Source organism: Phocoena sinus, chromosome 9 (assembly GCF_008692025.1).
Source record: "Phocoena sinus isolate mPhoSin1 chromosome 9, mPhoSin1.pri, whole genome shotgun sequence".
NCBI classification, from domain to species: Eukaryota; Metazoa; Chordata; class Mammalia; order Artiodactyla; family Phocoenidae; genus Phocoena; species Phocoena sinus.
In genome coordinates this window covers 49,328,461-49,341,766 of record NC_045771.1, presented here as the reverse complement: position 1 = coordinate 49,341,766, position 13,306 = coordinate 49,328,461, and the positions used below count along the sequence as shown (strand labels likewise).

General features: G+C 56.1%; 1 protein-coding gene and 1 long non-coding RNA gene across 3 annotated transcripts; one reads left to right on the top strand and one right to left on the bottom strand.

The window, feature by feature from the left end:
• Positions 1 to 328: 328 nt before the first annotated feature.
• HOXA11 (homeobox A11) lies at positions 329 to 4,408 on the bottom strand. Its single transcript, XM_032642969.1, has 2 exons — positions 3,597 to 4,408; positions 329 to 2,168 (listed from the first exon to the last, which is right to left on the bottom strand). Exons 1-2 carry the CDS (start codon positions 4,321 to 4,323, stop codon positions 1,936 to 1,938), a joined length of 960 nt encoding a protein of 319 aa, XP_032498860.1. The 5' UTR covers positions 4,324 to 4,408; the 3' UTR covers positions 329 to 1,935.
• A 225-nt stretch (positions 4,409 to 4,633) lies between these two features.
• Positions 4,634 to 8,408, top strand: LOC116759330. Of its 2 annotated transcripts, none has more exons than XR_004351417.1 (2): positions 4,634 to 4,801; positions 7,682 to 8,408. It is a non-coding gene; the product is annotated as an uncharacterized LOC116759330 (long non-coding RNA). The 2 variants fall into 2 exon arrangements; XR_004351418.1 differs by lacking the exon at positions 4,634 to 4,801 and adding an exon at positions 5,047 to 5,434.
• Positions 8,409 to 13,306: the final 4,898 nt, after the last annotated feature.

Sequence of the window (13,306 nt, the reverse complement as noted above, 5' to 3'; positions counted from 1 at the left end):
CCCACTGGCCACCTCAAGCCCCAGGGCTTTCTCCCAGGGCTGGGGTCAGTTTGAGAGGATGAAGCCCCGTATTCCAGGCCCTGAGATACCCCATTCCTGGGACCCCACTTCCCCATGTGAGGGAAGCCAAGGACCTGGCCATTCACCTTGGCTTCCTAAGTTTGGCTTCTAATGGAATTAAATCCTAAGTCACCTCCCCACCCGCTCAGGGGCCTAGTAACTTGCCCCTTTCCTAAGGGGGAGTGGTGTTGGTGTTGGGGGCGGGGGGGGGCAGACATTTGGCAGTAAAAGGCAAGCAGGGAGAGGAATGTCACACCAGGACCCAATATTCAAGTTTCCATAGTTTTTATTTTCCTTGTGCCCTGTCACCTGTATACATGCTGCGACATACGCAGTGGGTGAGAATGGAGGACAGGCCAATACTCCTGTTACAAACAGAGCCACCAGACGCTTCTTAACACAGGGGGACAGAGGAGATTTAATGGAAGGGTGCCTGCCTTTCTCAGCTGAGGTCCCCAGACCCTGGAGGGCCGAACAACCTCAGAGTATCTCCCTAACACTTTTCAAATATGCAAGAAATTAAAAAGACCATTCCCGACACACTTTCTATCCCCTCCAATACCCCAAAGGCAATCAACTAATGGCAAAAAATATATATATATTCTCAAACAAAATAGGTTATAGTTCCTTTATTTACAAGTCTTTTGAACACCATCCCTGTATGAAGCATACATTCAAATATTTTTAGCAGTGAGTGAGTTTAACCATGGAACACTGTAAACAGATAGAGCCTTTAAATATTTTCTTCATCTTTTCTCCCCCTCTACATTGCATCTTTTAAAATTCGCTTTGGTTTTTCAGGGAAATATATATATAATATAATATAATATTTATCTTTTAAAATAATTCCAAATCCCTCTCGAGCTCTTGGAAGGTCGCTGGAAGCTTCCAAGCTCAGTTCTGGGGTGACGAAGGGCAGAGCGCGGCGTGGGAACTGGGTGTTTGGGGGGGCTCAAGCCCCTCATAGCTGGGGACCGCTGGCCAGGCCTGCTGCTCTGCCGCTCCGCTGAGCAAATCCAAGCTTGATTTAAGTGTGCTGTAGACTTTGCCAAGCTGCCGCACTCCACAGGCATTTCCTGCAGGGACCTGGGGGCCAGCGGCCTGGGTGCAGCCTCTCGGCTTTTTGATGTCTTCCACCTCAGGGAATGGTCTGCTCTGTCACTAGGCTTTAGGCCAGAGTGGCAGGCCAGGACGAACACCCTAATCGTAGGAAAAACTAGGTGAGCTGCAGAAGTCGACTGCTGGAAGCTCAGGCCTGGGACAGTGTGGTGAGTGGCTAGGAGCGGGTGGAGAGCCCCTAATGCCACCTGGAATAGTAGATTATTTTTCCCTCAAGGATCAGCAGCCCTCTCCCACCTCACAGCGTCCTCTTAGTCCAGTCATCTTTCACATTGGCTTTGGAAAGGAGCCCCAATCCGGACGTCTAGGAATCCTCCCCCTTCCTTCTGCTCCTGTTCCCAAACTGAATTGGGTTTGGAGATCTTGACGCAGGGGTCCTGGAAGTGGACAGGCTCCATGTGGAGGGTCCCTGGTCGGGGTCATTCTCCAGGGGGTCTGGAGGGGGCCCAGTCCCTGATGGAGACCACACCCAACCCGAAGCTCTGCAGTCTCCAAGAGTGAACCACCAGGGGCCCCGAACCATTCATTCTCGTTGATGCACAGCTCTCCAAATCCAATGATTGTTAGAAATCTTAACCACCGATGCCCAGGAACGTCCGGAGCGGTCTCCTTCCAGGCTGTCTCCGTGTAGCCTCCCCTCTCTTGCACATCGCATTTCTTCAAAAGTCACCGCGTACCGTGACCTTGTCAAGGTCAAAATCTGCATATAATCTCATGTGTATGAAGCCCCCCACCCAGTTCCAGTTGGCTGGAGCCTTAGAGGAGCGGGTTGGCCGAGTAGTACTGTAAACGGTCTCTGTTAATTTTTTTTTCCTTCATTCTCCTGTTCTGAAACCAGATTTTGACTTGACGGTCAGTGAGGTTGAGCATTCGAGACAGCTGCAGGCGCTTCTCTTTGTTGATGTACACACTGAAGAAGAACTCCCGCTCCAGCTCCCGGATCTGGTACTTGGTGTAGGGGCAGCGCTTTTTTCGGGTTCGTTGGCCACCTGTGAAGGGAGAAAGAGGCAGGGAGAGAGCCAGGTGTGACGGCTGCAGTCCATCCCAGAGCCCCAAGTGGAGGAAAAGGGCTGGCCGCAGGGACTGGAGGCCCTGCCCAAGCCCCATCAAGGTCCCCCCAGGTCCCTGCCTCAGGCTCCTACTGCCGGCTGGGGAGAGGCTGCCGGCGGAGGCTCAGCTCCAGATAAAAGCCAGCTCCCTAGATAGGCCCCCAGGGAAGCTGCTTACTCTGCCCCAGAGCAGAAAGGAGGGCTCCTCACTGCAACAGGCGAGTTTGCGCCGCTGAAACCGCTTTCAAAGCAGCGAGCGGGGGTCGCCGGCTGTCTACAGCCTGGCCAGACTAAACAAACAGCCGCCCGCCCGCGGACATTTCACCTTCCAGCACCTGGGCGGCCGGTTCCCGAGGCAGTAAAGGCGGCCCCAGCCCCAGTCTTTCCCGGCTGCGGCGGGACTCGGCCCTCGTTAACATATGGGGCAGCTGCCGGGTCTTCGTCAGCCTGAGTCCTGGCCATCAGCTCCTGCCTCCCCGGCCAGCCTCCTGGCTTCCGCGAGGTGGGGAGGTGGCAGCGGAAGCCCCCTACCCTGGGCCTTTCCTGAACACCAAGTCCACACAGCCATCCTGGTCCCCCCCGGCAGAGCAGGGGTGCTATTCCGATAGCGTGGAGGAACGAGGGGTTTCCCAGAGCTGCGGGCAGGCTCGACTTGCTCCCCTTTCAATAAAACTCCACCAGAAGTAGAGAAAAAAACCCGCTTTTGACAGATTGAATAACAACTGTAACATGCAGTCGGACAGAAGGCGGCACGTAATTGCCACCGCGCCACAGGAAAATGGCTTCCTTTGGACAAAAAGGCCAACTTTGGGTTAGTTTGTTTCTTTTAATGTATTACTCGAGCTAAGCGGGCTATTTTATCTGTTAAACACGTTCCTAGTGCCATCGTTAAACAGCGATGTCTTTGAATCCCGGCCGGGACTGGAATCCCGGCGCAACACATGGCTTTTATAAAAATCTCCGGATTACCTCGCTATCAAAGGCTCCGGAGCCCTTGCAAGGGGGGATTTACAGGCGCCCACCTCCGGCTCCCCAGCCCCGACCTGGTCCCGAGAGGGGTCGAGCTGCTGGGCTTGGGAGCCGAGAAGGGAAAAAAGGGAAAAAGGCAGTTGTGTGGGTTTTTTTGTTTGTTTTGTTTTGTTTTGTTTTGTTTTTGCAGGCATGCCTCGGCCGGTGGGTATTTCACGGCCAATTTCAGCACTCGCCACGTGATCCCGCCTTTTATAACAAAGTTTTGTTGGGGGAAACCTAAAGGCCCTTCATAAACCTTATATGCTTATAAAACAGCATATAAAAATTTAACAGCGGTGCTGCGCTAGATTTCCAACTCCCCTTTCATAAAGCGCAGGGCGCTGCCTTTATACGTACTGGAGCCGCCGGCCTTGTCCTCAGTGTGGCCGGAAGACGACTCGGGGCTGCTGCTGCTCTCGGGGCGCCGCCGCCGCTCCTTTTCCTCCGCCGCCGCCGCCGCCGCCTCCCGGCAGCCGCCGGCGCCGCTGTCCGAACTTGAAGTTGCCGGCGTGCCCGTGGCCGCTGCCGCCGCCGCCGCCGCCGCCGCCGCCGCGGAGGTCGCCGCGGCTGCCGGGGGCCCCTTCTCGGCGCTCTTGTCCCCAGGGTAGTCGGAGGAGGCGAGGTTTTCCGGGGTGCCGTAGGCCGTCTCGAAAAACTGGTCGAAAGCCTGTGGCAGGACGCCGTTTCGGCCCACGGTGCTATAGAAATTGGACGAGACGGCGGGGGTGGGGTGGTGGTAGACGTTGGCCGAGCTCTTGGCCAGCACGTCGCCAGGCACGCCGGCCGCGCTGGGCGCCTGCAGGCAGTCTCTGTGCACGAGCTCCTCCGCGGAGTAGCAGTGGGCCAGATTGCCGCGGGGGTGCCATTTAGTGGCGGGCTCAATGGCGTATTCTCTGAAGGTCACTTCGCGCACGGGTTGGACCTGGGGCAGGTTGGAAGAGTAGGAGTATGTCATTGGGCGCGAAGACGGGGTCTGGGGCAGAAAAGAAGGGAGGCTGGAGAAATCTGGACCCGAGACGTAGTAAGTACAACTTGGCAAATACATGTTAGAGGAGCAGGGACCACGCTCATCAAAATCCATCATTGGGCTACCTTGGGCTTTCCGCAGTAGCCGAGCTTAACATGATTCTCCACTGCAGCTGCCTCTTTGAAGCGGATCCGTGAAGTAGAAATTTGGAGACGTAAGCTGACGTGGAAATCTATCCCCATCCTTAGCAGGGAGGTGCTGGTCATGTGACCCGATGTTGAAATTGACAAGCTGCTAGCTAGTCCGGACCTTTCCCCCCACCCTTTTCCTTTCCTTTCTTCCACACCCCCCCCCCCGCCCCCAGCTTCCTTTCTTTGTAGCCACCTCAGGGGAAGCAACAGATCGTCACTCGGTGTTCTCACCGAAAGCACGTAATCACCGGTGTAACTCATGTTGGCTGGGGGGGGCCTCCCGGCGCGCGGCGAGGCTGGGTGCTACCCCGTGCCAATTGCTTGTGCTCAGCTGCACGGTCCTGGCTCTCGAGTGCGCCGAGGGCGGTGAGAGAGCTCAACTCCTGCCACCCACCACTCCCCGGGTGAGGGAAGCCACAGGCTTGGGGGTGGCCGGGTGGGAGCTCGTCGCTGCGTGGCCCGTGCGTGGTCTTGGAATCTATTCGCCTGGAGGCTCGCGTTCGCACCTCCTTCTTCGCTGTCCCCCTCCCACAGGCTTGCTTTGGGAACCACCTCTGCCTCCGACTTTGGCCGGACCCCCTTCGGGACAGGGTTTGCAGCCGTGGATGTGCCTGCCTCGTGGCTCGCCCGATTTGCACGGTGACTTGATTACACGCTCGCATTCATGGTCACTTCCGAAGCGCTTTAGTGCCTTCCGTCCCTAAACCGCCAACAACCTGGGCGGCTTCCCCCGCGGTTTGTCAGGGATCCGCAGGTCCCGGAAAGCCCTTCGTCTCACCCGGGATCCACCTCCCTTTCATTCTCCCTGCCGGCCTCCTCACCCCACGCCCTGCCCTTGGAGAAACCCGCTCCTCCTCGCTGTCTGCCGGGGTTCGGAGTGACACCGCAGAGCCAGAGGCGTGGGAGCTGCGCCGCTGCGCACTGGTCCGCCCGCCCCCCTGCCTGGTCTTCTGGAGCTGAGGACTCGGGGAACCATGGAATTGAGGCGAGCCTTGGGGTGCCTTAGAGGCGCTGACATCCAAGGAGACTTCTCCTGGGTATGCTGCACCTTCCGGGAGCCCACAGCTGAGCTCCAGAGCTGTAGGGAGAGTGGGGGCAGTGAGCAGGGGGCGAGGGCCAGGGAGCCGTGGCTGAGAAAGGAGTAACACGCCACCTTTCCTCTGCAAAGCTTGAGAGCCAGGGATGTGCAGGGCAGAAACTCAGAAGCTCGGTGCCTTTCCGGCTACTCATCCCACAGAAGGGACACAATGCCAAAGAAAAGAGACGTCTTTCTGAACCTCCCAGCACCTTGGGTGAAAAGAACGCTTTAAAAAGGCTAGGTTTGAGCTAAAGAGAGAGACAGAGGCCATAGCAGCTAGTATGAGTCTAGCTTTCTTGGGAAGAGGAAAGAAAAAAAAAATGAGATGGTGAAAAATGCTTGCCATCCTGCAGGACTGAATGAACAATGTTTGGGAGAAGCAGAAGAGAAGGGCATAGAGCAGCCAGGCAGGGCCAGGCACTGGGAGGGGGTCCAGCTCTGAGGCCTCCCCACACCTATCTTTTTGGAAGGAACTGGATGTCGCTGAAGGAAAGTTGAAAAATGAAAAAGAATAACCTTTTCCTTTTCCCCATCCAGGAAATAGCCGAAGGTATTTATATATCTCGGGGAGATTTAGAGTATAACCTCTAAGATCTTTGGTATTTAAGTGTAAACATCGATTTATTTATTTATTGCTGAGCTAACTGTAACTGACACAATAACAAAATCTAATCGTGTATTGCACTGCAAAAGAAATATTCTCATTATGTATTTTCTCTAAATGATGGCCCACCATTGCATTTGAATACTCGCTGTAAATATCAATAATATCGAGTAATTACTCTGTAGTGGAGTACACTAATTTATTAGCATTTATGTTTATGTGGCTCCAACCCTTTACAGGGTTGCGTATCACAAATCAAACTACTCCGACACATTGGTTTAATGAACGCTTTATCCAGGATTTGCTGCAAGAACGTCCATGCCCCTTGAATCCCTGAGAGCTGAACTTGAAATTATTTGTGCATCTCCAGCTTGACGTATTTGGGCACTGTGGCTTGTGCAGAGGGCAGTATCGGTGTAAGTGAAAAGGTCTGGTGGGAAGGAAGGTCATTGGGAAGGGCAGCTTGAGACCTCCTAAAGCTGGGAATCACAGTTACAGGATTGCCCTGCAGCGAAAAAACTTCTATTTCCAGCGGCGACCAACAAGGCAAAATATTTATTTCTCCACAGCATCTTTCTTGAAGACTGAATATACAAGGGAGGAGAGGTTTGCGAACAGCAGTATTTAAGTCATTCCCTGGCTGATTTTGGCTCTCTCAAACTTTCTCCCAGCAGCCCACCCAGTCCACGCCACCCCGACCCTCGGACAAAAGGAATGCTTGAGGGGTTTCAGTGACTTTGCCATAACAAAGGCGCCACCATTGTGGGGCTTTCCCTGCCCCCGGGTGAAGGCAAACAAATTCTTGCCCTTGTATTAGGGCTTTTAAGACTATAATTGAACCCGGGGGCGTCTAGGAGAACCAAAAACTGTCCTAGACAGACCTGGGGTTTTATAGCAGTGTTGGCAGTCAACTTCAGCTTGTGCCTGAGCAGACCGGCTGCAGTGGCCCTCCAGCGGGGGACGCCAGGCTACCTACCCTAGCTGCACGCAACCCCTCTCCCCATTAGATCGGTTTTCCCCTTGGTGCCAGGGAGAGGGGGGTCACCACAGAAAGGTTGGTATAGGGATATGTGCCGTTCCGTAGAACTAGTGCCTCCCATGTTCTTGAGAGCCAAGCCAAGAGGGTGCTGGTCAGTCTGGATCCCATGGGTGTCTGCAGGAGACAAAGGCGAATTCCCGAGGAAAGGCTGGGGCAGGGCAAGGCGCTCTAGGAGCGGCTGGAAGGGCAATTCGGCTGAACCAAAGCGGGGTGCCGGGAGGGTCTTGCAGCCTGGAAGGGGGTGAGTGGGGGCGTTGCTGTGAAGATGGATGAGGATAAAGGCTCTTGATGCCAGAAGGGAAACCGCCTGGAGCGGCGAATGCTTTTAGTTCCCCGGCAGGGACGGGAGGGGGATGCTCTGATCCCCAGTGCTGCGCACTCTTCCCAGCTTTGCCTGCTTCTGCCCCCCTTGCCTGGAATATACTGGCGGTGTGAATGTTTTTTGGGGGGGCTATTCGGAGGTAGGTGCAGCTCTGAGGATCAGACCAAATCTTAGGGAGGCAGAGCTTCGGGTCCTTGATTTTGACTTTGCTCTGAGCCTAATTGACTCTTCCGCTTTGCAGGAGGCCCAACAGCCAAGCTGAGCCCACCCGGCTCAAGAGAACACCCGACGGCGGGGGGGGGGGGGGCGCTAAGGCTGCCCTGGAAGGCCAAGTGCAAGCTGCATTTTTGAAGAGTCCAAGATGGGCATGGCTGTGACATTGGCCCTGGAGACTGGTTTTTCCATGAGTTGTTCTTTCTCAGGAGCTCCACGGTGTGAGGCCATCTCCAGAAAAGTCTTCAGCGTGTATTTCCTTTTATCGTCAACCCGGAGCCCCATGGCAGCTAATGCAAGAGGCCAAAAATGTTTTGGAGGAAGAAAAACAAAGGCAGGAAGTGGCGGCGGCTTGACGGTGCGTGTGTGTCTGCGGAGAAGGGAGGGAGCCATTTCAATCTCTTCTTGTTTTTCCAAACTTCAGGGTCCAGGCAGCCCTCGCAGGGCCGACCCGTTGCTCCCCGCGCAGCATTTGGAGATGGCCACCCGGAGAGGAGAAGGCTGGCGCCGGAGCCAGCCTTGTCAGGCGGAAACGGCTAACGAGGCGATTTGCTCAGCAAAGCAGACCAAGCCTTTCCAAACTTCATTTGATTTGGCCCTAAGAGTGGGGGGTTGGGGGATTCGGAAACACCTCCCGGACCCTCCTTGGCGGGCGGGCTGAGTGCTCCGTGGCGGGGATTCGGGAGCCCTGCACTCCACGCGCCTTCCCAGGCGGGATATGGGAATAAAGTGTGTCCAGATGCCTCTGCCCAGCACTGCCGCCTCCCCTTCTTCTTGCAGCCGAGGGGTCTGGGCAGCAGCCGGAGGGTGCCTGCTGGCAGTGCCCAGGCTGGGTACCCTCGGCACGGTACCGGTGCCGTGCACCGGTGTTGTCGTGCTGGGGGCGTTTCCAGCAGAGTCATTCAAGGGCTGTGAGCAGAAAGGACCATCACTTGATAGGCAGCCTAACACCCGCTCACTCTGAGGGAGGATAGAGCTGGGGGGCAGGGAGTGCCTCCACGCTCCGGGGTTTCCAACCCCAACTGGCCATGCTGCTAGGCTGCCTTCTTCCCTCTTCGGGGCCGGCTTGGCCTCTGGCAGCGGCTCATTGTCCCGGAATCTGAGAACCTGAAGTCCCCGTGCCACTCGCAGCCCTGTGACTGCTCAGTGCATAACCCTTAGTGTGAATGCCAACATCAGGCTGTCCGCTCACTCTGTTTCCTCCCTAGCCATCCGTCTCCATCTCCCTGCGGCTCCTGCTTGCCGGTCTCCTGCCTCTTTCCAGCTGAGTCTCCCCTTCTGCGGCCTCCCGCCTCTTCCGATACCTCCCCTAAGCTGAGCAAGAGCTGAGGTGCCACTGGAGGGCACTCAGTTCGGAAAGCACAGAGAAAGGAGGCTGGTTAAGTTCCTGACTCTCCCCCAATTCAGGCCTCCACCAGGGGTCTGAACTGGACATCTCACTTCCTTCTTCTGAATACTCCATTCCAGGTTCTTTTTCTCTCCCTCCCTCTCTGATCAACACTCCCTCCTTCTCTTCTTAGGACTCAGCTCCTGCTTTTGTGGGCCTGGCAATCTTGCATGGCAGCCGGCCTGGGAGGGGTAAGGCCCACCTGACAAACCAAAATTCACTCCCAAAGATCAACAGTTGTGTATCTGTGGATCACATAGGGCACCAAATTTTTTGCTTTTTCTTGCTGGTCTGAGCCTCTACCTTCATCTGTCCCTAAATGCCACACCTGTTTCTAGAAAGCTATACCAAAGACCGTTTCAACCCCCGCGAGCATACTGCACACAGGTGCAAGAGCCAGCTGGAGGACGCAGGGTGGAAACGGCTATCAAGCCCTTCACGGGGCTGGAGGCCAGGCCGCCACTTGGGGGCTTTCTCTTTCCAAGTGGGACATATCCTGGAGGTACATCTGTCCTCCATGGTAAGCCTGGGAGATGGGTTGTCTGGGAAGCTCGGGAGATCTCCTAGAATTTGTTCTTAGGAAATGGTCTATTGGCAGATCATGGCCAACTAATCACGTTTCCAGGCACCGTCTAGAGGAGGCACTGAGGCTTCAATGAAGTATCAGGAGACCCCCTTCTATCACTACCAGGTGGAGGCAGGGGTTAATTTCTCTCCTTGGCTTGGAGAGGCACCTGTCCCACCCACAAGCTCCTCCTCCCTTCCCTAAAGCAGGGGAACAGGTAATGCCTTGAACTTGACCTTACGGTTGGTTCTTATCTGACTCACAGGTTCAATCTCCAAGGTCCCTAAAGATCTGAAGAAGTCCACATCCTTCCACTGGCCACTGAGCGCTGGGGCATAGGGTTTAGCAGAGGGTCTCAGACACCCAAGCAATCTGGTTATTATTTAGTTTCGTGTGTCCCAAAGTGATGGGGGAAAGAGGGTTACTTCCTTTGAGAAGAACTATTTTTATTTTTATTGTTGTGGACTCATTAAAGATTTTTTTCTCCTACTGAGTGGGAACAGATGGGGGTGGGGGTTGAAGGGCAAAGCCCTGGTTCCCAGTGTCTGCCTTCCATCCTCCCCGCAACTTCGGCCCAAACGGGGCTTGGGTTGCCCCAGCCAAGTGTATCCGTAAGAAACAGGACAAAAGACGGCAGCCCAACCAGAAGGCCATTTCTGGTCCTCGGGGTCTTGGTCCGCACGGCTGTGGCTAACAGGAAGCTCCCATACCCCAAGCTTCAGCTGCCACCTAGGGCAGTTCCCCAGGCTCCTCCGGTTCTACTCAGCCTCAATCCATGGCTCACACTCCAGGCTGGAGAAGAGCGAGCCCCTGCATAGTCAAACCCTGCCCTTAGGAGTCTCCCCTATGTGCCCTGATAGGCAGTTCTGTGATGGTACCTGTCCACCGACAATCTTTCTACGTACTGTCCCCTCAAGACTCCACCCATGCAGCCCTAGGGATAAAGCTCAGCTTTCCTGCATTCTGTTAAAAAAAAAAAAGATGATGAAATCATTTGCAGGGTCTCTTTGATTCACCTGGAGCAATAAACTCGGCGGCAGAGCAGGTTTAAGCGATTGACCACTAGGCCGGATGCGGTGACCTGCTGCAAGCAGGCTATGGGCAGAGGTAAGGGGCCCCGACCCCTCCACAGCACAGTAAGGGGGTTCTTGGGGTCTGAGAGTCAGGGATTTGTACCTTTGGCATAATGCACCTCACTTCTTGGCCCATATTTTAGGCAGGAGAAGAAGAGCATCAAAGTTCTCACCAAAGGCCTGCCATGCACTGAGGGAGCGGACCTGGACTCAGGGACCTCAAAAGAAGGTCCCAGCAGGTTCCTTGCTTCTATTCTATTCCATGTCCAGCTGGCCCGGCTGTCCCTGCCAGGTCCCTTGTTTCTACCGGAGCTCACGACTCGGATCCAGCCGCGCGTCCGCTCTCCTGAGCTTGAAGGCGTTGCCTCTCACCCCGGCTAAGCTTCCGCGGGCTCAGCTCTTCCAAGACTCGACGGGGACATAGCCTGGGCCACCCCTGGCTGCGGGAGCTCCTCTTCAATACGGCTAGGGGCGAAGGAGTTGGTAACCAAGAAAGAACTACCGTCAGTCCACGACCCCAGGGTATCAGAACCAGCTTGCAGCCGGCCAGTTGTGTGTCCTGCGCCTTCCCGCGGCGACCGGCCCTGGCCATGGAGACAGCCATGGCGCGGAGGACTTGACCTCTACGGCACGAGAGGAGGGCGCTCTCTGAGATGCCGGGAGGGGGGTTCTGCTCTTTCCAACCTCTCCCACCCAATAGCAGCCGGGACAACGCATGCCGCTCACCCCCATTCCCCCCTCCATTTTGTGCAGTGTCCGCAGACCCGCAGCCGGAACAAAGCTCCCAGCAGTGGTGTCACCGTCGCCTTTGCGAGCTCTTGTCCCTAACTCCCCTGGGCCAAAAGCCTCAGAGCTTAAGCCCCGCGATCTAAGTCCCCCCCGCCCCCCACCGCGCCCTCTTTTTTCACTTAACCCTCAGCCAGGGCCAGGGTACTACTCTGGGTGCCGGGCCCCCGTCTGTGCCAACTTCCCGTGCGCCGGGTCCTGGCCTCGGGCTGCGGGCGGCGCCGGGCCTACAGCCGAGGCTAGCGTGGCCGAGGCGCGGGATGAAGCGAGGCCGAATCTGCTTTCCGGCCCGGGCGGAGACCCGGGACTGCGCGGTGCGCCCGGATGCGGCCGCACGGGTCCGCAACGTGGCCGTGCGTGCCCCGTTCGCTCTCCGCTCCCTCGGATCTCACCCCACCCGTCAGGCCGGGGCTCAGAAAGCGGAAGTATTTGGTAGAGAAAAACACGGTTTCTTTTCAGCCCGTTTCAGAACCCCTTTTAGAGAAAATGCTCCTGTCAAGTTTTATTTCCCGTTGCAAACCACCTTCCACGCTGCCAAGAATTAAGACCGGGAGAGATTAAATACCCGATTATTCTCATGGGGGGGGGAGGGAGGGGCGGGGCGGAGAAGGGGCACCCGCACAAAACATTCGTTTGACTCGTCTTGTCCTCATCAAATAATGCCTAGAGAGACCCGCGAAGGCCCGCGCGGGCGGCGGTGACGTCAGCCTGCAGCGGCGGGGCGAGACGCGGCGCGGTGGCCGGCCCTCCGGAGTCCGCCCGGCGCGGGCCTAGGGCGTCGGGGCCTTGACCTCTGCCTAATGTCCTGCTGCACGCCCTCTCCGGCCCACAAGCCGTCCGAGCGAGGCCGGCTCTCTAAGGCTTTGAGCCTCCATTTTGAGGAGAGAGTTCATACCGACGCGCGGAGGATTTCGAGCCTCCTCGGCCCCCGAGGGGCGCGGCATCGGGTGGCTCCCCAGGTCTGCGGCGGTACTTCTCCCGCGCGTCCCCGTCCCTGCACCTGGGGGAGGCCCCGCGCCGCTGCGCGACCGCCCGGAAAGGTTCGCACATCTCCGAGGCCCCGTTGTGAAGGCTGCTGCCGGGTGGATCCAGCTCTTCGGCGGCGCGACGGAGCCAGGCAGAAATGAAATCAACTGTGGCGAGGCCTTGGCTGCTTCCACGGAGGACTTTTCTGTGCCAGCGTCTTTTCCCTTCCCTTGAAAATCAAATTAAAAATAGCAAACACCTTTCAGGCATTCGTCGGCGCTAGGCAGATGCGCTAGGATTGAAGCAGCCGATCAGAAAGTGGGTATTTTCATAAAGAATGAAGCCGGCTGTTATTGACCCGGCGGCCTGGCGGGTGAAAACTTAATTATTGTGTGCGTGTCCTAAAACTGAGGCATAAATCTCCCCAGGCCTCTTGGATAACGTTACATCTTTGCTTATGAAAAATGGGATGTGAGCAACTCGCTGCACATTTCTCTGATTCTCCAGGTCTTGGGCTGCTGACACGCATTCGGTCAACTTTAAAGGAATGAGCATAAATCAGCAAGCCCCTAGCGTCTCCTCCATAGAGGTTCGCAAATCCGGAAGGGCGCCTCTGAACCCCCTGGGTCTGGAGCTTAACAGTCCCGGGCAGGCTCCGTCTCCCCTCCGAAAGAAACTCGGGAATTCGCAGAGAGGAAACGAGTAGCCGCATCTTCACCAAACCCTCCAAACACACTCAGCAGAGTGTGATCCGCACATGTGTTAACATTCGGTGAACTGTGTCATTAGCTACCCGCACACACGTGTATCATCCTCAGCTGAATTTCGCTGCCTCGTGAATTTTAAGAAAATAACTCAATTAGGTTGAATTTTTAA